The sequence below is a fragment of the Colossoma macropomum genome, unplaced genomic scaffold, assembly GCF_904425465.1.
Source record: "Colossoma macropomum unplaced genomic scaffold, Colossoma_macropomum, whole genome shotgun sequence".
NCBI lineage: Eukaryota > Metazoa > Chordata > Actinopteri > Characiformes > Serrasalmidae > Colossoma > Colossoma macropomum.
In genome coordinates this window covers 9286108-9311969 of record NW_023494797.1, presented here as the reverse complement: position 1 = coordinate 9311969, position 25862 = coordinate 9286108, and the positions used below count along the sequence as shown (strand labels likewise).

Below are 25862 nucleotides of genomic sequence, written 5' to 3'. Positions count from 1 at the left end.
GCATCCCATAGGAGTGCTTGCAGAAATTTGTATTATCATAGAAGTGTTTTTTTGATCAACTTTGGACATGTATGGCCCAAACTGAAGGCTTAGCTCTAACCGTGATAGTTTTCCACTGGAAAAATGCCACACTTTTCTAGAGGTCATGCAAGAGTTAATGGTTACATTTATCAGAATGCCTCAGTGCATGTTTAATTGCCCAAACATTTGTGTGCCATGTTCCAACACTAACAGGCAGGACAGAGAGATAACAGGGTATTTAGGCAGTAATTAGTGTGTGTGTGTGTGTGCGTGTGTGTATGTGTGAGGGTGTGTGTGTGTGTTTGAAACAGCGCTGTGAAGAGCAGCAGGCCTGGCTGATATTTGCTGGAGCTCTGTTTAAAGGCACTGCTGGGTAAACAGACTGGGGAAGGTCAATATTATCATAGGCTGCTCTGAGAACAGTCGGCCGGTGGGGCTCGCGGTGGAACTGACAGCTGTTTCCTCCCTTTTCACTTGCACTACAAAACTGATCAAACATGACAGAACTACAAAGTCCCCTCACGTTTTACATATAGCATATACACTACTCGTAGGGTGGTAATTACTTGGGATGTCAAACAAGGCATTGTTGATTTTTCTATACCTGGACATGTCAGACACGATAACACTTTTTTTGATAGAGCTTGAGCACACATAAATATTTTGGCTGAATATTTAGTAGTCTGTAGACACTTCTGCATATTTATACTTTCACTGATCCACATTCAAGACTCACTGCATTGTAGAGTAACCTGAAATCTTCCAGATCTGACTGAATTTGAACTTCAAGAGCAGCTGCATACAATATTAATGCAGTCTTGTGCTGCTATCTGCTGGTCAGGATTTGTACTACAGCAGGTTCTCAGATCAGCAATACTTTGTATTATTATTATTGTTTATTTGTTTTTTTTAATTTTATTATGTTTAAATCTTGACAGTTGCATATCAAGGACAGGTAAGCAGGCATAAAATAGTACAATTGCGCAGATACAAATAGATGAATATTATTCAGATCATGGTCCTTGAATAACAATGCATTGCACAGAAAAGTGTTCCCCCTGCTCTAACATGGCAGTGAACCAAATTAAATGTAGGGTTTATTTAGGCTGATAGTTCAACATCAGAAACTGCTGTTGGCCCATCAACACAAATATTTTCAGTTTGTTTATAATAACAGCTAAATACAGCCATAAAATTATAAACATATGCAAGTCCATACAAGAAAGTCTGTTCACTTGCCTGCCATCTTGGCATCACCCCCAGTTATTTCCACTCATACTTGCTTTCTAAGACCAGGTTTCTATCTTTCTGAATGGAGAGAGACCTACAAACCTCAAATTGAAAACCACATTCATGTTTGAAAGACATATTTGAAATCATGAGTAAAATCTGGCCAAAATTATGTACATAGTTTGTAGCATTTGGCTCAAATAATGTAAAAAAATGACATTTTTAGGTTGCACATATCCACAAGAGGGGAGAGCTTTTCCCGCTTGTGGCTTAGGCTTTTTGACAACACTGCTCTCCAGTGGGTCTGAACAGAATATGAAGGCCAACCTTGATGATATACTTAAATGCACTGTGGTTGATGTTCCACAGTAAAAATGTTTCTTTGTGACTTGTTCAAATATTATGCTGTTTTGATCCAAGACACCCACTTTCCATTTACTGCGACTTCCAGGTTGCAGGTTTCAGACCCCAGTTATTCTTACAAACAGGTCAAAGTTTTTCATTTATACCACACAGCAATTAAATTACTGAACCTAAGTATGTATGAGGTACCCTCACCTTTTTCCCCTTGTTATATACAGTTTTTGTGTTGAGTGTCAGGTATATTAGAGCAAAGAAAACACTAAAATGTCCACAGCACAGTGACACAAAGATTAGGACGGTTGATATAATTTTCCTTTACCTTAGCCTTCTTCTGTTAATGTTACCATAGCTTATTGTACTCATATATTGATTCTTTTATGAAAAGAAAACACCCATTTCATACATGATCGGGGAAGCAATCAGTTTCTGTGTTTGCCTTTCCATCAAGAGCTTATTCCGTCAAAATAGGCAGCATGATTCAAAGACAAGGACATAATTCTGCTTTTGATCTCAGAATGTTTATGTTCATCTGACTGTACAGTTTGGATCTATAGCCCTCTCTGTGTTTAAATAAAGTGACAGGCACAAACATTGTCTTAAATGGATCCACCGCCACTTTTTCATGTGTCACAGTGGACAGGAAAGAGCAGTTAATCTAAGCCAATAAGACTTTCTCAGCAGGCCGTTAAAACACACAGACATGCTAGCTGTGTGCGCCTGTGTTTGAGCGTCTCCGCTTGCCACGACATTTCTCATCATCTGTCAACAGAGGACAGAATACTGAGCAAACAGCATCAGCCAGCGTGTGTGCACAGAGAGAGAGAGAGAGAGAGAGAGAGAGAGAGAGAGAGAGAGAATATCACTGGCCATTATTCTTCTCCGGCCTACATTTGCATTTCAGCATACAGTAGCTGGGAAAGATTTTGATAACCAGGGGCTGGATTCACAAAAGTGTCTTAAGAAAGAAAATCTTCCTAAATGTGTGTTTTTTCTTAACCTCATGCTTAAGAAAAAAGGTATGAGAAAGTGTTATTCTTAAATAACTTCTTAAGAATCATCTCATTTTCTTTTTACTATTTTTACTATCTAACTATTTTTTCTTAAGAATAATTCTAAGAACAAGTGGTGTTCTCGAAAATGTTTTCTTCACCTTACAATAAGCTCACACTTTTCTTAGGCAGTAAGAGTTGACAAGGTCAGCGTCTAAGTTCGTCACGAACACTGACTGTCCTCGTCCGTCACCCCACAGTTATCATATTTTCCAGTCACCTCTAGTTTGTGTTTGCTAATTTTTTTAACACTTGGTTACAATTAATAGTTACAGTTAATAAAAAAATTCAAAACGTATCTCGCATCATTTATGGTACGGGGTAAAATGCAACGTAGCCTACATAATAAAACAATGATTTTTTAAAGAAAATATTTATAATTCTCTTAAATTCTTAAATATTCTCTTAAGTTTTTTTCAAGAATTATATTTAAGAACATTGGGCCTCATTTACCAACCGTTCCTAATAAGAAATTTCTTCTTAAAACCCACTTACGCAGTTTTGACGAAGATTCTGACATTCACCAATGTTTTCTTATTTGGGATTCATTCTTAGGCAAGAACAGAATTTACACACACTCAAGAGCACAAAGGTGAGAACAGTTCTGCAGCTTAAGAACACGTCATGAATCTGACGTAGACTTTTTCTTAGGATCTTTTTTAAGAACACATTTAAGAACAAACAAAGAAGATAATGAGGACCATTCTTATTAACTTCTTAGTATTTGTCTTAACAACCTTCAACAAGTTTTTTCTTAAGAAAGCTTTTGTGAATCAGACCCCTGATCCAAGACACTCTAATATGATAAAGAAGGGGTGTCATTAAAATATCAAAATCAAATAAAACTGTATAAAATTTTTCTGACATTTGGTTACAATTTAAGAAACTTCTGTTTATTAAAAAAATATATAAAAAAAGTAAATTTAGCTAATTACAGTAAAATAATGGCTTTGTTATTAAGAGCCCATGACTCCACCATATTTAGTGAACTATCCTGTAGGTCTGTTCACACGTTTGGGGAGCAGGAGACGCTGTGACGAGTGCTCGAGCACCTGCCTTTTTGCCCCATGATGTCCATAGTTCCCTTTTACAGTGGCCTGCCTGAGGCCCCTATCAAGAGAAAGAGTTTAAATTGATCATTTTGAATTGAATCGCAGTCAAATGGTGTCCATTAAAAGTCAGTGACTTTATCACAGAAATGGGGACTCGAGTTAATGACTTGTTGACTGACTCACATCTCAACTTGCCCTTCACTGACTCTCAACTTGACTTGGCTGGAACTCAAGGCTGAATATTCTTAGCCTGAGGAAAAAACACAAACAACAACTGATAAATTAAGGACCGCCAATCTTAATGCTTTAAATGAACAGAAGCTTTAGTTTTTGACCTTACATGTGTGACTTTGCCTTTGAGTTTTGCGCAGTCGTTACCCAAATGGCATTGTCCCGCAGCTCACAGAGGCATCAGGTTTGATAGAGCTTCAAAAAATGAGCAATTCAATATAGAAAAACCTTCGGTTTCTACATCCAGTAAATGCAGCAAAATATGACTCTGACTAGCATGTGGTAAACAACTTTGCTAGCTAGTGCAATAGCTAATTTAGCTGAAGTTTTAGAAAACACTGAACTAAAGTTTCACATGGTCATTTTTATGGAACACAGGTCAGAGACAGTGGAAGCTGCTATGCTGATCACCGACAAAACATATGCTGTTTTTTGCATGCTGGTATGTTGGTCATCCAGCCATCTGAACAGATAAACCAGCATCAATCCAGCTTAGACCGTCATTGAATTCAACTGGTCAGTGCAGTTCTTTTCAACCAAAAAAGTTGTTTACCTCTTTCCTTTAAACATTTCTTTTACTAAAGGTAGCACTTCAGTTCTTTCCTTCAGACTGAAGGTTTTTTGTGAATGAAAAGCTTGTTATTTGAAGCTGTGTTGAACTTTTCAGCAGGGTTTACTTTTGTGCAATGCCATGCTTGCAGCTAACAAACATCCACTACTAAAGACTCCAGACTTGAACATTCTTGCGAACATTCATCAGTGATATTTCCTGGATATTAATTAACCTTTTTCTTTGACAAGCCAATCTTAAGCCCCATCATGTTTTGCTAGCCCTCCAGTCACTGCTTAACAGCTGTTGCTGTCCACCACTGCACCTTTTTAAAATTGAGCACCTGCCCCTCTAAGACTCTCTGCACACCTCTGTTTCTTTTGTACTTCTGTTAATAGCTTCACATACTTGCTTAGTCCACATATATAATACATACACTGTATTGATCCAAAAGTATTGGGACACCTATACATTACTCCCACAGGAGCTTTTATGACATCCCATTCTAAATCCATAGGCATTAATATGGAGTTGGTCCCCCCTTTGCAGCTGTAACAGCTTCTACTCTTCTTGGAAGCTTTCTACAAGATTTTGGAGTGTGTCTGTGGGAATGTTTGCCCATTCATCCAGAAGAGCATTTGTAAGGTCAGACACTAATGTTGGACGAGAGGGCCTGGCTCGCAATCTCCATTCTAGCCCATCCCATAGGTGTTCGATGGGGTTGGGTTCAGGGCTCTGTGCCGGTCAGTCAAGTTCTCACTCACTAAACTCACCCAACCATGCCTTTATGGAGCTTGCTTTGTGCACTGGGGAATGTACTGGAACAGAAACGGGCCTTCCCCAAACTGTTCCTTCCAAGTTGGAAGCGTTCAGTTGTCCAAAATGTCTTGCTATGCTGAAGCATTAAGATTTCCCTTCACTGGAACTGAGGGGCCTAGATCAACCCCTGAAAAACAAACCCATAGCATTATCCCTTCTCCACCAAACTTTACAGTTGGCACAATGCAGTCAGGCAAGTAATATTCTCCTGGCATTCACCTATCAGACTTGTCCATCAGACTGCCAGATAGAGAAGCGTGATTCATCACTCCACAGAATGCGTTTCCTCTGCTCTAGACTCCAGTGACAGCCCCGCTCTGTGAGTTTGTGTTGTCTACCGTTTCGTGGCTGTTGTTGCTCTAGACGCTTCCATTTTTACAATAATAGCACTTACAGTTGACAGGAGCAGATCTAGCATATAGAAATGTCACAAACCAGCAGAGGTGGTATCTTATTAGTGCCATATTTAAAGTCACTACGCTCATCAGTATTCTACTGCCAGTGTTTGTCTTTGGAGACTGCAAAGCTATGTGCTTAAATTCCACCTGTTAGCAATGGGTGTGGCTGAAACACGTAAACTCAATAATTAAGAGGTGTGTCCCAATACTTTTGTCTATATAGTGTAAATGGTGAAATAAAACTAATACTGAATCTCATTCTCAGAGCATTTATGTTGGTAAAACTCTCATTCAACTTAATGAGACGTTTTTGTCAAAATATCTGTATTTAGAGTATGTTATTAATTTTAAATGATAATTATTTTGTATGACGTGATTGAGCTAATGTTAGCGAGGTGGCAAATTCATTGCTATTTGAAATATGCCTAGTTTATTCAGCTAAAACTTACAATTTAGATTAAAATGTAGTTCAGCTCACTAGTGTAGCATTGTAAACTGGAAACTCAAAATTATGTAGCGACACTAAACAAACAGCATGGCCGTTTTTCATTATGTTTATGGCATTTTAACAACCAGTCTGTGAAGTGTCTAACAGTTGCTACAATATTATGTATTTGTGGGTGGAGCTGGACAGGTCAGTTCTCCCAGTACAGTCCATTATAATGTCCATTATAATCTTACAGCAAAAATGGGGTAATAGTTTCAAAACACCACAGTCTGTCTAAGATGGACATCACAGTTATTCAGTAGTCAAATACTCAGCAGAATGCAACATGAACTACAGTCAGCCTCTAGATGTCACCAGAGGACAACCAGGTATCATACATTCTTTGGAAAAGCATCTTTAGTCATTGTATCAATACAGTTTATTATAAAGATATTTACAAGTTATAAATAACATAGGACAGAAAACATGTGTCCAGGAAAACATGATTACAAAAAAAATTGATCATGATATACAACAAATGTTTCTTTTTACTTTGTGCACCGCATCAAAATATTTAACGGAAACAGTAGATGTGTGGACTACAGTGGACTCCCTGCTTCGATTCAGCTTTTTGGCTTGTTGACTGCTGTATTGTGGTCTTTGGCTGTTCAACCAGGTTTGAGGTCTGTTATGGTCTATATGCTTCATAAGAAGGGACCAGTGTGTGAGGCACCATTCCCTTGGCTCTGAACACCCTGAGATCATCAGCACCATCTACATTCATATATTTGTGTGTACACAGTCACACATGGATCCACACAATCTATAAATACATATGCACAATCACTCACATACACCTCCTGAGGTCTAAATGTATGTGGCACTGCATAGTTCTAACAATTCAAGCAATTTACAGTATTGGGCAAAAATCCAGACTGCTCTATCTGTATTGAATTTCCTGCCAAAGCCATCATTAAGCACAAACTATTCATTTTTCAGTGGATATGTAATAGCTGAAATAAACAGGTGTTTCAAAACTGGAGTTAAAAAACGTGTTAAAAAAGTGTTTCTGTCCAAGACAGCTCAATACTATGGGTCTGAAAGGATGTGTAGCTGCCAAGAAGCTCATATTTCGAAAAGGAAATAGACAAAAAAGAAGAAAACTTGCAAATCAAACAAAGAAGCTGCTGGTGTTAAGAACAATGGACAGAACACCCCAGAGTCCAGACCTCAACATCAATGAATGTGTTTGGGATTATTTGTCTCATGAAAAGCGGAAAGTGCAACCAACTTCTAAGACTGAACTTTGCAGGTTTGGTAAAATATCTCTATAAAAGATTTCTTTGAAAACCCAAAAGCACACACACACACTTTCTAAGCTGCTTATCCTTCTGGGTCACAGGGGGAGCTGGAGCCTATCCCAGCAGTCATTGGGTGGAAGGCAGGATACACCCAGTCACCAGTCCACCACAGGGCGGGCAGACAGACAGACATATACATTCACATACACACCCACACCTAAGGGCAATTTAGCATGTCCAATTGGCCTGACTGCATGTCTTTAGAGTGTGGGAGGAAACCCACACAGACACAGGGAGAACATGCAAACTCGACACAGAAATGACCCTGGTCACTCGGCCTGGAATTGAACCCAGGCCCTTCTTGCTGTGAGGCAACAACGCTACCCACTGCGCCACTGTGCTGCCCACCTGAAAGCAAGTCTCCCGAAAAAAAATGGCAGCTATAATAAAGGCTTCTGTGTAAATTTCTGTTAAATATATGTTTCTGCTTTTTTCCTTATGCTGAAAAAAGAATGATTATTTTGGTCTTTGACGTTTGCCCAGTACTGTAGATACAGAGTTGCCAGTTAGGTACACTTATTGGCCATTTTATCAGAAACACCTTCACAGAAATGAGTTATCAGTCCCCTTAACCTCACAGAAAAGGTCTATAACTATAACCAGATATTATTTAGGGAGGGGGCCATTCTCAGCACAGCACATTATGTGATATTAACATGCTAGTGTGTGTTGCACTGATACGAGTGAGAATAGTCCATCCACCAAAAATATGGACCTTGTCAAAAACTGACCACTGAATACATACAGGAGTAACAATATAGTAGGTGTATCTGATAAAGTGACCAGTAGGTGTTTAATACTACCTGATTAACTCTCAGTAACTCCTCAAAGCCCTGGAGAATTATGTTAGTGAATGGAACATTTTGAACTAAAACCACTGAACACTATTCTCCTCTCGGCTCTCTGTAGGACCTGGTCTGAGTCTTAAGGAGCCCCACACAATTGTTAGTGCCTGCAGTTCTTGCTTGCCGGGCTGGAAGCTTTGCTGGGGATAGGGCTGTGGAGGAGAGGACGGCTGAAGAGGTAGATGATCCCCAGGCTGAAGACAAGGCAGAGCAATGCGGCCCCCAGAGTACTGCCGAAGGTCACGGCTGGAGCATGGGCCTGCAGCCATGGCCGTCTCAGAGCCATGTCCATCTCTATTGCCTTCATTTGGAAGTGCGTGCCAATGATCCCACACACGTGGAACAGCTGGTGGCTGTGGCCTGCAGGGGACAGACAAGTGAACAATGGACAGGAAGTTAGAGGTGTGAACATTTCAAAGAGATGTCTAAAGACATTTCAGCATAGATATCACATTAAACATGCATTAAAGCAGTGGCTCAATCAAAAATCAGGTTTAGACAAATATCCTAAAAATGTAGTTGATCAGCCAAGACATGCTTGGTGTCGAAAGGTTGCTTCTTTAGTTTTGTTCCTGGAGCTACAAGGCTACAAGCTAACAAGCACAGTTGTATGGCAAAGTTTGAGAACAGACTTCTGCACATTTCAATGCAAAATGACTGTTTATTTGCAGAATTTAACATATACATTTATAACATGATGTGTATATATATATATATATATATATATATATATATATATATATATATGTATGTATATCAAGTTTTCCTATGATAGCAACAAAATGCTGCATTGGTCAGTGATGGACAATGTGAAATTGCAGCGTTCTGCCTTATCACAGCAGCCTTTGAAAGACGACCACATGCAAGTCCATATTTTCAGTACAAACCATGCTGTAGTAAACCCACACAGTGCACACCCTGATGCCTTACTGTTATGCAAACACAGACAGCAGGGCTGATAAGTCCTGCCTTACCAATGTAGTCGAATCGTCCAGGTGCGAGCCTCTCAGGGAGGTGTGTGGCGAACAGGAAGCCCGTCAGGAATGCCAGCAGTGTGTGGTAAATGTGGAGAGAGTTCGCTTCATTCACAGTGCAGCCTTCTCCCACACACAGAAATATCTAGAAAAAAAGAATGGTTATTCTTGTATCACTCCAAAGCTTTTTACAAATAAACATCTTACTAAAGTGGTAATTCTGAATGCTTTTAGTTTTCTTGTATCTCAATGTGAAATGAAGTATAAAATACTGAGAATTAATATATTTATGTCCCTGTATTCATGTAAAAGTAACTCTATTTATGTAAATGGTAACTCCATCTCGTTCACAGTACTGTACAAAAGACTAGATCACCCTTCATTCATTTAATTTCCAGTCAAAATGGCCATTAAGTACAAGTATTTCAGTATTTAGTGTGTCTTCTCACAAGATTTGCTCTAAGTTTTTTAGGAAATCTGCAGGGGACATTTGCAAATGTTCCTTTTTTGTCTCTTTTCTCAGTAACAGCTTCTTTGATGTGGAAGGTGGACAGAAACACCTGTGGATTTTTTCAAATGTGAAGCAAAAGTGGATCCTCTCTCTCATAGATGAAAGCTTTTAATACTGTTTATCTGATGGTGACAGTTTTGGTGGTCTACCAGGTCTTGCATGCATGGAGTCCCATTTTCTCTATATCTTTTAATCATCTTTTGAACTGCAGTTTTGGAGTTTTTTTATTTTCCTTATGTAAGCAGATTAATTTATCTAATCTCTTAGGAAATACCTTTGGAAAAATGAATTACTTGAACTTTTGTCCGGTACTGTACATTAAAGATACCTTTTCCTTCTCTTTTATCTTATGACAGTGAGAGAATGTTCATTGGCAGAAGGAGCCACAGCATAGGTCCAGAAATAATATACATAAATAAAGAAGACAAACTGAACCTCTACATCCTCCTGCAACTTGCATTTGAGCTCAGGCCAACAAGACTCTTAGAGATGTTCTCGCATAGTCTTTAATGTTGCAATTACCATTTGTAGCTTCTCTTGCCAGACTCAACCGCCAGAAAGTGAAGGTATGAGATCATAGCTTTTTCTCTCTTTTGTCTTAGATTTCTCTTTATTCTCTCTCCTCTAGATTTAGCTGTCTAGGACAAGGAACATTTTAGACCATTCTCTGCCCTGTCTGTGAGTGCATATATGGTATGAAACTCACTCTGTAGAAGAGAGGAATGTTGTCGAACAGGTAAGGGTAGGTGAAGGCTGAAATGCGCAACACCTTGCCCAGCTTGGGCTTCTGGCTCTCAGGAAATCTGCGAGAGAAAAAACAAGATTATCAAGGTTGAATAATCACAGAGGCACTCCCAAGAAAAGAGTTTTATAACTGACCATATTAAAGGTGTGGTGAAGCAAGTGTCAGCATTAAATCTGCTTCACAAAGTACATGACAAAGGAGCAGTATCCATACAATTTTGCTGATGGTTCAGTGAACCAAACTGAGTAAAACTTTTATTTTAATATTGATTTAAGCCACACTATGTATGTTTTAGGGATTTGGGGACCTCTCTGGTGGAAATATGCAATTACACTTGTGAAAGAACATTTTGTAATGTTGGTTATGCTTCGGACCCTTTCCCCAAGGGGATGAATCTGATGATTGTGCGCTCATTGAAAGAGAATTCAAAGACAACTCAAAACTTGGTGAACGTGTGTTCCGAGGATGTGAGTGAATTAACTACTATTGTCATCATATCTTCATCAGTGTAATGCTCAGTTTTACAACTGAGACCTAAACATTGAGCCGGACCTTCTTTTTAAGCCTGTGCATGCTATGTTAATATGTAAAGACATATGATGTGGTCTGAAAAGCTCCTGCAAAATCTGACATGATGCCTCAGACTTTTAAATGACTATTTCAGGCTTTACAGGGCAACTCACAGACCATATTTTAATATGTTTTTTTCCTCCTAACTGAGTAGTGCTACTTCTTTCAATTTTAACAAAAAATCGTACACAGTGCAGCTTTAAATTGAAATAAATTCAATGCGCAAAAGTTTGTACTTCTGGTTCTATTGATTTACAAGCAAGATAAGTTTAAGCATTTTAAGTATTCAGGAAAGCCCTAAAGTGAGGTAAAATGCATCAGATATTTCAAGTATTTAAACGGGTTTGAGTAAAACGTGCTTCTGGTCACTTTTCCTTTTTCCCATAGCATCATCATCTGTGAATTATTCACAGCTATCTGACAGATGTTTCATAATATTCACACCAAAGACTGTTTTTTTAAAAAAGGTATTTTTCAAATACTACATCACAAATTTCACATCTATCCTATTTTAAATCACCCTCTTGGTATTTGTAACATAGAGCATATAACCAACTCACAGGGAGAGCTAGTCAGTGTCCACACTGAGAGGTAAGTTGTCACATGGTAAACAATCACTGCAGTTCATTTCTCCTTCATAAACTCAAAAGAGCTCACTTTTAAAACATTTAATTCACAGAATTAGAATTAGATTAATTGGGCAATTCAGAAGTCATGTTAATAAAGTTTAAAAGGCTGATATTTGTTATTCTATTTTGTGGTCAGAAATAAACATGTCAGTCTTTGAAACATTCTATCGTTACAAATTTTATAGATTTATTTTGATGCATTTAGGTTGGAAATCACATTTGATTCAAAGAATTGTACTGAAATAATTGTGTTTATATCAACTCACTGGGCTTAGTGGTTCTAGTGGTTGTTATAACTAACCCCTTAGCCTTTTACAGTTAGCCTCACCTAATGGATAAGCTGTAACATTTGCATTTGCCACTTTAGTCTGAATTAAAACAAATTAACCACAGTCAAATATTTCAAAAATTATTTAGCAAAAAAACGAATTGTGTTAGGTTGTGCCCCACGCTCCCCCAATCCAAATATGAGAAGGCAAAAGTGAGAGGAAAAATGAAGTGGGTTAATCAGCTGCTCAAGCCATAAGGTGCACACAGTGGCCAAAGTAGTGTAAATGAAGAATTTACCTTTCTGTGATGTCATGGTTATAGTGGAGAAATGGTAAGCCAAGCCTTAGCAGAGGAAAGGGAAGGAAGAGAAGCATTGAGATACTAGCAGTTAGCATAGTCCCACTGTAGTACAGCAACTGCAGACTTAATACAGAATAAGTGTAACCCCGAGAGCACTACATTTAGAGTTAAAAATAATGTATCATGTTACTTTATTTCAATGTTATTACAGTGCTATTACTTTATTCCAAATCTAACACATTTAACTGTCACATTACTGGTATGATTAAAAAACAAAACAGAATAAAAAGTTACTGAAACCTGAAAGAAGCCAACTGCCTCAGATCTAAAAATTCCACTAATATGTTGTGGCTGTATGTATGTAAATACGCCTAATGGAAATTTAGCAGTACCACAGTTTCCACCTTTCCTTGAAATGAGTTGTAAACACACTACAGTTGACTGTATTCTGTTTTCCAAATGTTTCTGAGATCCTTCATTTGCTAAATGAAATGTGTAGCCCTATGTTTCCTCACGGAAATTGGGGCCCCATGTTTCAGTCCTGTTATTTCTCAAACCTGTTTCTTTATTCTGTATTTTTCATTTATGATTTTACAACATTGAAAAATATTACTAGCCAGTACTAATTAGGTCCTTATGTGTTTTAAATTAGAAAAAATATTATCACCGTCAGAACAAAACATTGTATCCCCAAAATATTAATTTCCCAGAAGAAGGAAAAATGGATTAGAATTTTGGAGCATTTCTGTTGGTAATTTTACATTATGTCAAAAATGACCTTAGGTTGCCTTAATTTATCATATGATGTATTAGTTAAAGACATGAGAGAATATAGTGCCCCTGGGAACATAAGGCCCTGGCAATATAGAAATGCTCTCTTATTATTGCCTAGATATCCATAATCTGTCCATGAGCATGATACATGGCTTTCTTTTAAGACAGTACTTGGGACGATTATGCTCTTTGCTGCTGTGATAATACCTGGAATAGCAGGCCATGGCGGTGCAGATGATAGTGTTGAATACAGCGATGGGGACATAACATGCGTGAAACATGCCGTTCAACCAGGCATCCGGCATAACGTACGCAGAGTAGGTGATAGCTGAACCTGAACACACAGGGATATCATTTAGATACACATCAGTTCCATTCACAAGATGTTTCTTTGATGGAATGGACAGAAGGTAGCAGTAGTAGCAGGAGTATGTTTGTAAAAGTAAATCGTATTCAAAGAGAACAAGCGCAGCTAAACTGTTGGCTTAATTGGCAAATATATAGAAATATGTTGGTTTGAATTCAAAACAGGAAGCTTAGTTTTATGGATCGCATGGACTAAAGAGTATGTTTTCAAACTTTAACAATGTTTTCATACCACAACAATTTTTTTTTTAATAAATTAGAAAAATTCAGTTTTCCATGATATAGGCCCTTGTAGCAATAGTTTGTTTGATCAGATTGTCTCTAAACAGAAAACAACATTATTTATCCAGAGGATGATTCTGATCTGTAGGCTGCCTGTAAGGATAAATATGAATTCCACTGGACTCTGACTGTAAAATGTATGGATTATATATTGAATGTGTAAAAAGTGTGTGGAATGTGTGCTTAAATGAGTGGAGCCCTACCCAGGCTGTAAAAACTGAGAGCTCCATAGTCAAAGAAGAAGCAGATGTGGCGGGCGCGAGTGGACATGGTGCTGAATGTATGAGCACAGCTGGATGCCAGCGGATACACACAGCAGGACAGCAGGAAGACCAGCAGCGGCCACGTATATGTATCGTTCCACACATCCTGCATAAAAACCACTGTCATCAAGTTCCACAGAAAATACCTGAGAGAGAGAGAGAGAGAGAGAGAGAGAGAGAGAGAGAGAGAGAGAGAGAAAGCACATTTGCTGTTATCTATATGCACAAAATATTCGCCTGTATGTAAAAACTTCTGTATTCGAAGAGATGTATGAAAAATAACTGCAATCATGTTTGATAGTCAGAGAAAGAGGTAGAAATGGTTTTGGTTCCCTAAAGGACCTTTCACTGTTGGCTAATACAATACGAGACAATATGTGATACACTTTCTATTGTCAAATTCCTCTGAAATTTGTCTTACATCACAGTGGCTCCATTACATAAACACCCACATCCACAAGAAACAAACAAACACAACACTTTCACAGATTGATGGAGAATGCACTCAAGATGGTTCTAAATAGGATTCTTCTATTGTTACAAGCTTAACAATAGAAGAACCCTTTTGGGTGCTATATAGAACACACACACAAACACACTTTTTCTAAGCCGCTTATCCTTCTGGGTCACAGGGGGCACTGGAGCCTATCCCAGCGGTCATTGGTAGAAGGCAGGATACACCCTGGACAGGTCACCAGCCCATCGCAGGTCAGAAAGACAGACATATACAATCACACACACACACACACACACACACACCTAGGGGCAATTCAGTATCTCCAACTGGCCTGACTGCATGTCTTTGGACTGTGGGAGGAAACTCACACAGACACAGGGAGAACATACTCCACACAGAAAGGACCTGGTCGCCCGACCGAGAATCAAACCCAGGCCCTTCTTGTTGTGAGGCGACAGTGCTGTCCACTGCACCACCATGCCAGCCATGCTACATAGAACCTTTTTCAAAAAGGTTCTATGTAGAGCCATCTACAGCACATGCAGCAAAGAACGCTTTAATCATACAGAGAGTTATTTGAGTGTTCATGGTTCTTTATAAAACCATTTTCTTTGATAAAGAACCCTAAAGAACCATCACAATAGGGGACACTATTCAAATGTTCAAAGAAGAAATGCCTTCTAAAGCAAAAGGAAGGCAGAAGTTATCACTGGAAGGAGAAAGGAATTTGAGCTGATATAGGAACCATGGCAGTGGACAGGGATACAGCGTTAATGACCTGCTATAGAGAAAGCCTTAGCAATTGTGAGCATATGTTCTTTAAAACCCGTTGTCCTGTCTGGACTTGTTGAAGTTCATGTGAGGTTCGTTACAAGAGACGTTTCTACCACATAGACACCTGTCTAATTAGCATGCATGCTTCCTTTTACACTGCTATTATTTGCACTAGGTTGCTATGTTGCTGTATGTTAAGTCTGGATTAAAATTACGGAACACATTTGACACCATAGCATTGTGTGCAGGCAATGTTGCTAGGCAAGGGCAAGCTTAATCAGCCAGGAGCGAACCAACATTTCACAATCACTCCTGCGCACTGTGTGTCATTGAGCAATTGGCCTAAAACTGCTCTCTCTGGGCAGATTGGAAGCTGCTAGGCACAAACCTTTCTGCATGTTTGAAGGTTAAACAAACATTTATTTGGAGAAAACAACTCTATTCTACCCCACTGCTTAACCCATTAATGTACATATCTGAACATTTTAATATTTAAATATGATTCCTATGTTTTCTGAGCATGACTGAGCACAAATCTGAAGAAATTTTTCAAATCAAATGAAACATATGGCTAAAAAGTGAGTTAGTATTACTTAATTTGTCATCTTTTGGTCACATGGAGTTACTGACTTTTAACAAAACAATAGAAAATCCAAACTAGATAAATGAAAGTATGAAAATTAAATATAATCAACAAATGTGCTGCTAGATGTTTATCCAAACTATCCAAAACCATGCAAAATTGTATAATTTTAAACCAATCAGAACCTGTTTTGTGCTTCCCTCATCATACTAAATGTAGTTCTTGGACATACTGTCATGCAAGGGTTGGAGGTCCCTCCGCAGAGAACAAACTTCTGCTCATTTTAATATGCATTTACTGTTTATTTGCTGAAAGTACCACAGTGGGGAGGGGGGCGGTGGGGGGAGTAAACAATAACATGTCGCCTGTGCAAAATCTATGGCACTTAATATAATATAATATGCATTTATATTTTGTTTTTTTTTTTTCAATATGTTAAATTCAGCAAATAAATAGAAATTGTGAACTCAAATTTGTCATATATAAACAGCATATTTATGCATAGAGAAAATATACTTTTGCATGAGACTGTAACTGTAAATGAGTTCTCTAAAATGCTGTGCATGCTAACATATGGGCTAAATAATGATATTAATTTCTCCACAACATAATGTTACTACAATCCTTAATTTTTTTGGACTCTGAAAATAAAAGAAATCTTTGACAATAATACTGATGGCACTCTTTTGCTGGCAGGTGGAGCCCTACAAGACTACAAATATTATAAAACCTTTATAGAACCCATGTACACACTCCAAAAGATCCTGTAAACCTTTTTACTGGCATATATTTTAAGCGACTGAGTGGAATGCTTTGTATGAAACAAAATAGCTGATCATATTTCACCTCTGTTGCCTAACCTGCCAGTTAAAAATCTAAGGCAAAAGTTAATATGTATGAGACATTGCCAAGAAAAGGCTCATTTGTTGTTGCTATAATATGTTCCTGCTCACTGGAAAGCAACAGTCTACGTGCCACTGAAACCATCTAACAAAACATATTTCATTGCTGTCAAAAGCTTCTTTATTTATTTTTATTTGTTTAAGATATTTTACATTGTGTGAATATTTTATGAAGAATAGACTGAGAGAAGTGGTTCTAAATCATTACAACAATGACAATATGTTCTCGTGGACGGATTAATATAAATGGCCCAGTCTTGGAATAAAAATTTCTTGCATTAATGTACATTAAAGTTAATAACTTCCATAAAGTTACTATTTTAGGGATGCAAGGTTTGCTTACACAATCAATAATATGCTAAGGGCCAAGATACTGTATACAGAACTATATAAGCCATTTCTTGGGTTCATTATTAACTGAGGCCTAAAGAATAAGATGTGAACAAAGCCAGTGTCACTCCGGCATGTTTACTGGTGGTGGAAGGCTCAGAGGAATGCTGTGCTGGGAGCTCATTAGCAGTAATGGGAGAGCTACTGCAAGCCTCCACGAAAGACAAGTCTCCAAAGAGCAGTCTAGCCAGCATAAAACCTCAGTGGGGGAAATGAGCTCCAGGACTGGGTGCTGCTCTATTCAAACTCCAACACTCAGCAGCAGCAAACAAACAAGCTAAAAGCAGTTTCCATGGAATCCAGTATGTGCTATTATGAAGATAGTGCGTGCAATGGTGGTACTGTACTGCGAGTGTGTTGCATGTGTATACACAGAGTTAGAAACAGCAGAAGGACACAGCACTGATCACAGTAGGAATTGTCTGTTGCTTGTATGCCCTCCAAGTTTGGTTATTAAGTGAAGAAAAATGTAAGAATTATTTGTGTTTTCATACATATTTTCATCACAAACATGTTCTGACTTTGCAAGACAACCTGGAGGTGGGTGATGTTTGTGAATCTCATGTAAGTAAATGAACTCTATGCTAAAAATTTGTCCTACAAAACTGAATTAGATTGTTTTTGAATGGACTGTTTTGCTTCAGTTAATCTTTTAAAGTTACACCAAAGTGAACTTTACACAGTATGGTAAACGTTAACCAGACAGAATGCACATTTCCACAAAGAAAATTTGTTTATCTCATTTTCATGTTCTTCCAAAACAATCTAAAACAGCCAGTAAATGACCCATTGCAGTTAACTGTCACTGGGTTTCATGAGTAAACACTGAAAACCATGAAAAAAAAAACCCCACTAAAACAAACCGCTTGGCAATGCTTGGAACGTCGCTACTTTCTGTGAATCATGTGAAAAATCCTTGTTTCTCCAAAGTGAAGGAAAAAAAAAAACATTCTTAACATTCAATATAAGTTAATGTGAAAATATTTTACTCCAAGCAATTTTGGAGCATGTCTGTTGGTACATTAATTGTGAAATTTTCACACAAAGTAAAAGGCAGCTAACAGCAATATTGCTAAAATATATTGCTGAACAGAATAGCAAGACCATATGTCACTATCATGGTATAGCAGTAAAGATGATATATCAACCAAGCTTAGATAAACCAGAGAAAAAAACAGGATTAACCTGTAACATCAGGATCAATAAAATGGTCCTGAACTTTATAAAGGTTTTTATAAAAGCTCCACATTTCAGCTATAAAAACTGAAAGGATAAAACATTTTCCTTTACTGAGGCTAAACTTAGGCTTATAGAATTCTTACCTACACATAGTTAAAAATCATTATCATATCAAAATCTCACAGATATTTTTAAACATTTGCAAACAGCAGCATGTGACAATTTCATAATAAATGGACCAATAGAAATGCTTCAAAATAGTTGGCATAGAATCTTGTTGTATCAACTTACAATAGCAGTTCAGAAAGTTTTTCCTTCTCCTGGAAAATTACAGAGAAGGTTTTATACAACAGTGATGATACAGTACTGTGCAAAAGCAATGAAAACTGTTTAAAATTATCTCAGTTGCCAGTGAAAACACTATAATATGGAAGTCCAGAGAGGCCATAAGGTAGTTATAATTTTCTGGATTGTTATCTTGAGATAATGAGTTAATTATCTTGTTATCTCAAGATAACAAACTTTATTTCGAGAAAATTAGTTCATTATCTTGTGATCTCAAGATAACAAAGTTGTTATCTTGACATCACAAGGTAATTAACACATTATCTCAAGAAAATAATCCATAAAATTATAGCAACAGCTCATGTATTGGATTATAACTAAATACTGGACTTCTTTTAATAGAGCTTTGAAAACGATTAAGCTAACACACCTTCAGACATAAAATCACATTATTTTATATTTGCATTTGTATTTATTCTAATATGAGTGCATTGTTCAATAAATAACTTCATGTATCATTTTATCAGATGCCTCTTGCTCAGTACTGTATATAGAATGGTAGCACTTGACATGTAGCGTGCATGAACTGACAGCAATTAAGACCTTCTCTCAGACTAAGAAAGTAATCAGTCCTCATCCAGCAAGCAGGAAGTCATACATTAACCATTGTTACTGCTTTTGAGCTCCTTAATAAATGCCTTAATTGCTATCATGTAATTAAGTATCGTCGTGCACTCCTACTGTAAAGTGTCACCAGACTAAAACTCATGGAACACATGTATGACCCCGAGGCCTGATATTGCATAAAAACAAAGAGAGTGTTTGTTTAGTCTTACCAGGTTGGTAGGAAGTGTGTCCAAACATTAAGAGTTTCATTGGTGAGCTGGAAAAGGCTTAGGACACAGTCGATGGCTGAGCTGCGAGGGTGACGATAGCCAGAGATAATACTGTCCTCCTGGAAGGCCTAAAAGACACATGCGTGCATGGTTTTCAGCCTCAGGCAAACCTTACAAAGCACAGTGCTAGGCCATGACACACTACTGACCCTGACTTTGACTCTGGGTCAAAAGGATCATCTGTGAGGAAACTCCACTTACTTTACACCAGTGGTCCATTTTACCTGAACAAGACAAATTCTCACAAGCCACCAAATCGCAAAGTCAAAGGAAGTAGTGCAAAAGTTATTTAGGTTCAAAATTAATTATTAGGCCTCCATCAGATTGTGACACAAGTGTGTTATTTTGTTGGTCAAGCTTTACAGAGCACGAGGGAGATTTCTATTCAATCTAATGAATTCAGGTCACAGTTTAGAGTTGCTAAATAACTTTGATTGCATTAAAAAAATAAATAAATGAATGAATAAATAAATGCACCAGGTCAGTTCTAACAACACCTTTCACATGGATGCATAAGGAATGAATGACACACTATGCTCATGAATAGGCTAGTTCCTCCTTTATTCTTCCGCAGGTGGGCGTCACTTCCAAAACTTCCTGATCTTGATCACACAAGTGATTTGTACCACCTTCTACAACGACCCTTCAGAAGTTAATCATTCTTGAAACTATACTCATACAGATATGCTTATATCTGTTCCACTGGTGTTTCAGTCTAGACACATATTAATGCATTTGACACTACTACATTACTGCATGTAGATTATGTAATACAGTGTAACTGTTATGAGGAATCATCTGCTAATGTCCCCAGACACCATTCAGCATGCAACCAGCAACAAGCAGCGCTCTATGTTTTTGTGTGTGTAGCTGTTGTGTAAATACGTGAATCAACTTACTTTGGGAACTTGGTGGACGTTGAAGACGCGGGGCAGTTTGATCAGGCTGAGCATGTTCCTCAGGTTCCAGCTCTGGCTTCCACAGATGACTGAGGAGAAATGCAGGGAGGCAGGGAGGTTGTGACATTTTACCTGAACTCAGACCAGTTCAGCTAGCCCAGCCTCTGCCCCGCCCATGCAGAAAAAAAACACACCCCGCACATGCTCTCTGTTTCCTTTGAGACATGCAGTCTAAATTAAAACTGACTAATTAGTGCAGTGGAGGTGGAGACACACCCACACACACGCGCACACACGCGCACACACACACACACACACACACACACACACATACACATCATCCGTATTCCTAAACACCACTGTACCTACATCTAACCTAATGCTAAGTGTGGGAATCAAAGGGAAATCTTTGTGGTATTTCACATTTTCAAATAAAGGCATTATAAATCAATCAATAAATAAGTGGCTTAATTATTCAATAAATGAATACAAACCTCAGTTCTAAAGTAGTTGCAATAGTACGTGAAATGCTAATAAAAACAGAAAGCAGTAATTAGTCAATTCTGTTTTACCTGTATTAAATTGAAAACAGCACAAAAAAACAATTTTTGAGGTCAATGGATGGCCAGGGTCACCCTAGCATTAAGTATGGCCACCCTTCTGGCCACCCTTGTTATGGAAAGTGAGACCATCAGCCATCATCAGTGAAGCAGTCAATTTGCTGTGATAGGCTAAGTTTACTGAGCAAACAAGTGAATGTGTGTTACATTATGAAGTAGGCTATATAAAGGTAAGATAAGTATAAAAAATTAGTCGTCTATAATCATTCATCATGGTAACTAGTTCCTTTTTACCACTGAATACACGTATGTGCTGTAGGCTAGATTCCATCTGTGCAATAAGTCTGTGCTAATGCTAGGTCAGCCTTTTCTCTCATTAAGTTCCTTAAAAAAATGCAGTCTGACTATTTTTAGAGTCATGTATAACCTGAAGAGAGGGCAGCCTAAATGAATAACTTCTATGGTCGGTTTATATGTAAATTAACATTGTGCACTGAAAAAAGTGTTGGATTAATTTACTTGATTCAAATGCATCTTTTCCTTCTGAAAAAAACAAAATTTGTTGCATTAGCAGAGTTTTGTCTTTCTATTTCATGTATTTTTTTTTCCTTGCAGTGTGTCGCCCCAGTAAAATCTCTGGGTCTGATCCCATTCTAAAGGTTCTAGCTATGCCCCTGTTACTTTATGATCACATTCCAGAAGAAAAGTTGGACACTTTACCATTGTGTTACATCACATTTCCTTTTAACAACACTTAATAATTGTTTACCAATCTAGTTTTGACAGTGGAGTTTTACCATTTTTCTGTTACACAAGTTCTCAGCTGCACAACCATACGGGGCCTTCATTGTCATTCTTTGTGCTGCATTGTGCACCACAAATTTTCAGTGGCAGACAGGTCTAGAATGCCGGCAGCCCAGTTTATTATGTAATCTGACTTATCTGATTATGCAGACATGCTGTTGTAACTCACACAGAATGTTGCTTGGCTTCTTCATGTTGAAATAAGCGTAGGTGTCCCCGAAAAAGACATGCAAATTAAGCATGCCGTGAGCACTTTTACCATGCCACACCTTAGCTTTTGAACTTTGTGCTGGTAACAAGCTGAATGGTCATTTTAGTTCTTTGGCATGCATTAGTTCTATAAACAATCTGAAAGATTGACTTGTCGGACCACCATATATTTCCACTGTCATCATCATCAGGCAACGTCAGATGAGCTTGAGCCCAGAGATCTCGGCAGCGTTTCTGGACATTGATGACATTCCAGCTTCCACTATGCACAGTTTGTATTGTGTTTATCGACGGTTCCCTGTCACATTTGGTGATGTCCATGGTGATGCCCATCACAGAAATATGATGGTTTTTAATGCAGACATAGAGATGCAGAGATTTTTTTGATGATATTATGCACTGTAGAGGGTGAAATACCTCAAAAAATCCTTACAGTCACTTGTTGAGGAATGTTGTTCTTAAAGTGTTAGTGCTGAGCTTGGATCAATCATTCCTTATAACGAACTAGGCCTTTCCTGGATGGACCTTTTATTCCCAAGCAGGATTGCACCATCTGTTAAGACATTTTTGAACATTTCACAACATCCCTAGTCTCAAACTACCTCTGTCCCAACTTTTTGGGAAAGTGTTGCAGGCATCAATTTCAGAATGAGTATATGTTCGCATAAAATAATGACATTGATAGGGTAAAATATTAAATGTCTCTGCCTTCGTATAAATACAAGCCAACGTATACTTACAAATCACTGCTTTCTTTTTTTTTTTTTTGCGTTTCACATACTGTCCCAATGTTTGTGAACAAATAAATAGTAAAATCAGCCAAATGTCTTCACATTGTCCATATGTTTGTATTTTCTGAGTACATTTAGTCCCCATAAAGAGATAAAAACAAAACAAGACCTCAGAATTTCCAGCTTTTGCACATCTAAACCTTAAAACTTTAAAATGACCTAACAAAAAGAAAAAAAAAAAGAAATAAAGTCTTAAATCTGTTAGTCTCACAAACTAATGCATTAGTATATTATTGGTCATACCTTTAGTGGGTTGAACAGGTTGGTGGAGTTAAGCAGAAAGGCTTAGTGTTCGGCAGAACAGTCCTGCAGAAACAGATGTCACTGACATGAGCAGAAAAAATGCCCTGAAAAGCTGCTGCTGGTCAGCATGAGTGGACATATCAGTCAGTTTTTCTGTCACTCTCTCTATTTCCTGGGCCTTCTCGGTACAGGACAAACCTGGCCAGTCAGGCAGAGGGCTGTTTCCTTATCGGTTTCACCCAGCCCAGGTACTGTTGACGAATGAATGGAGGGTGTGTGTGTGTGAGAGAGAGAGGTTAACGGCAGCCGAAAAGTAAACAAATCTTTTTCTCACTGTCTCACACACACACACACTGTCTATTCCAGAGATCGCGTGCTCGTGTGTCTGTTTCACACAAAGAGAATGCAGCACACTGTATGTATCATGTTGCTATAGAGATGTGTTATCTTGTGCAAACTCTAAAACCTCGAAAGCAAACACCTACGGCTCATGACACGACACATACACAGCCTTGAACATTTCTTTCTCAGCTTTCATTTACTTTAATAAACTGAGACTGAGCTGTTACTTACTCTGTATTCCTCAGGATGAAGTTATACAGGAGCAGAGAATGAATTAATGTTACTGAGCACTCAAGATGTTGTGTTACATGACAGAAGAGTTCATTTCCATGAGTAAGGTTGCAATCATTAAAAGAAAGTGGTGCCATACGTGGCTCAAAACTAGAGTAAATGTCTAGGAAAAACACCTGACTACCACAAGCTGACTAAACTGTATGAATTTATAACTTGCTAACTGTGCATTGCTGATGATTGGATGCTCATTTTAGGTTCTAATAACCTTCTCAGCATGATCAGTCCAGGGTTTTGTCTCACAATGCATGACTTCTTGTTTACCAGTCTTGCTTTTTCCGTTATAAATGCTTTATTTGCTCCATATTTAAGTAGCATTTCTTTATCCTTCTACGGTGACTCCTCTTCAGGTTTCTCTATGACGTCAAGCTTTTTACCCTGAGTATCTAAACCTGGATTAACAGAGAGTGTTGTTAACCACTGTTGTAAAACGAGTTAAACATGTCTGTCTTTGTTTTGTGAAGCTGAAACTCATTAAAAATCGTTGAACCTGCAGACTGCAGATCAGATGCTTCTTATTGTCCAACTACAATGTCAAAATAAATGGCATAATCACAAAATATACCTTTAATATACCAAAATGAACCTTTAATATATAAACTGTATATAATATAAACAATATCTTTAAGCTTTTTCTCCTCATCTTCTCTCTTTTCCGTTTTTGGCTCCAGATGTGTGAACATTCTTTTTTGAAACATGACTGACCAGTTGTTTTTTTCCCCTCACTTAAGCATCTTAGCCAACATAATGGTAAAGTAGAAAGCCATAAATTGTTGGGGGAGGGGGGGGTGCAATGGTTTATTCAGTAGAGCCTGTACTGCTACTATTATGCATTACGATGTGGGTACTACCTGTGTAATTAAGAAGTACACTACTTACACACTTAGTGAGTTACCACATATCTATTCAAGTGGTTAACATTTCAGAAATCACTATGAACATATTGAAAGTTCAAGATTTGTCTATTGTCCTAAGTATTCATACAATGAAACTTTTTTACTACAGCAGTTTGATCCTACATGTAAAAATAGTAGCAGCCCGTAGCATGTTGCCATAAGACAGCAGCAGCTTGAATCTCTATGACATAAATATTAACGTTCCATTTATAGCAACCAATTATGCATCTTTTGGTGTCTAAGTAGCTTACAGACAGTTCTACTTTTTTCTCCACTAGCACTATATTACTGTTAAATTTAGGCCTGTAAACATACTTCATCTTTCATACCTCTAAACCAAGGCTGCCTAAAATATGGCTTAAATTAACACACATTCCAGAGAACAAACTTAAACTTGACATTTTTTTTTGCCAATTTTAGGGCACAATTTCTATTTATTTGTTGAGTTTATTATAAAGAGAAAATGTGCCATAACTTTTGCACAGGCCACATTCTATGCTTTATTGTTTTTTCCCCAATATTTAGAATTCAGCAAACAAGCAGTAGTTGTGTATTAAAATGCTCACAAGTGTGTTCTCTGTAGAAGATGTGTTAACTTATTTTTACTTTAAAAATGAACATAACATGCAATTGGACCAGGGGCACACAAACTTTTGCATACATTTGCATGTTTTAACTCAAAATCTATTTTCTTTATCATGTACTGCCTTGGCTTTTTAGAACTCGTCCCACCACAGACATTACATTTTGGCTCCCCAAGACAAATAGTTTGGGCACCACTGCTCCAGACAGAGCTGTTATCTGATCTGTTTTCTTCTTCTCAAACTACAGCACTGCTGTTAACTCTAGTCCTATACATGTAATGTTGTACATTCATATTAATGCATAATATACTGTTGATATTTTACATTCTCTCATTTCTTCTGCTGGTGTTCCATGTTGTAGAATAAATACCTGAGTCTCAATGTACAAATGTACAAATGTACAAATGTCCCTGGCATACACTATATGTCCAAAAGTTTCTGGAAACCTGGTCATCCACATGCCCTCTCAAATCAGGGGTATTAACAGGGAATGTGTCCTTTGCTGCAGCAACAGCCTCTACTGTTCTGGGTAGAATTTATACTAGATGTTGGAACATTATTGTAAGGATTTGACTGCATTCAGCCTCAAGAGCATTAGATGAGGTCAGGTACTGATGTTGGATAGTTAGTTCTGGATCACAAACGGCACTCCAGCTCATTATGCTGGATGGCACAGCTTCACTGCAGAGAATGCAGTTCCACTGCTCCACAGACTAATGATGATTCTAGCCGATGCTTGGCACTGA

General features: G+C 38.0%; 1 protein-coding gene across 3 annotated transcripts; it reads right to left on the bottom strand.

Annotated features, from left to right (window-relative positions):
• Positions 1-7840: 7840 nt before the first annotated feature.
• On the bottom strand, positions 7841-23280 carry paqr5b (progestin and adipoQ receptor family member Vb). 3 transcript variants are annotated; one of them, XM_036584510.1, is made up of 10 exons: positions 23004-23280; positions 20890-20925; positions 20396-20484; positions 19437-19564; positions 13971-14176; positions 13327-13453; positions 12343-12387; positions 10538-10634; positions 9321-9465; positions 7841-8706 (listed from the first exon to the last, which is right to left on the bottom strand). In XM_036584510.1, the coding sequence occupies exons 3-10, from the start codon at positions 20447-20449 to the stop codon at positions 8447-8449; spliced, it is 1062 nt and encodes a 353-aa protein (XP_036440403.1). In that variant the 5' UTR covers positions 20450-20484; positions 20890-20925; positions 23004-23280; the 3' UTR covers positions 7841-8446. The 3 variants fall into 3 exon arrangements, with proteins under 3 accessions (XP_036440403.1, XP_036440401.1, XP_036440404.1); XM_036584508.1 differs by lacking the exon at positions 20890-20925; XM_036584511.1 differs by lacking the exons at positions 12343-12387; positions 20890-20925.
• Between the last annotated feature and the right edge of the window lie 2582 nt (positions 23281-25862).

Bases quoted from the DNA above. Each gene is read 5' to 3' on its own strand.
- paqr5b (XM_036584510.1), bottom strand. From the start codon at position 20,449: ATGCTCAGCCTGATCAAACTGCCCCGCGTCTTCAACGTCCACCAAGTT. The intron at 12,388-13,326 runs GTATTATCACAG...TCCTCTGCTAAG, and splicing joins GCCATGGCCTGCTATTCCAG to GCTTGGCTTACCATTTCTCC. The intron at 8,707-9,320 runs GTAAGGCAGGAC...TGTCCCCTGCAG, and splicing joins TGGACGATTCGACTACATTG to GCCACAGCCACCAGCTGTTC.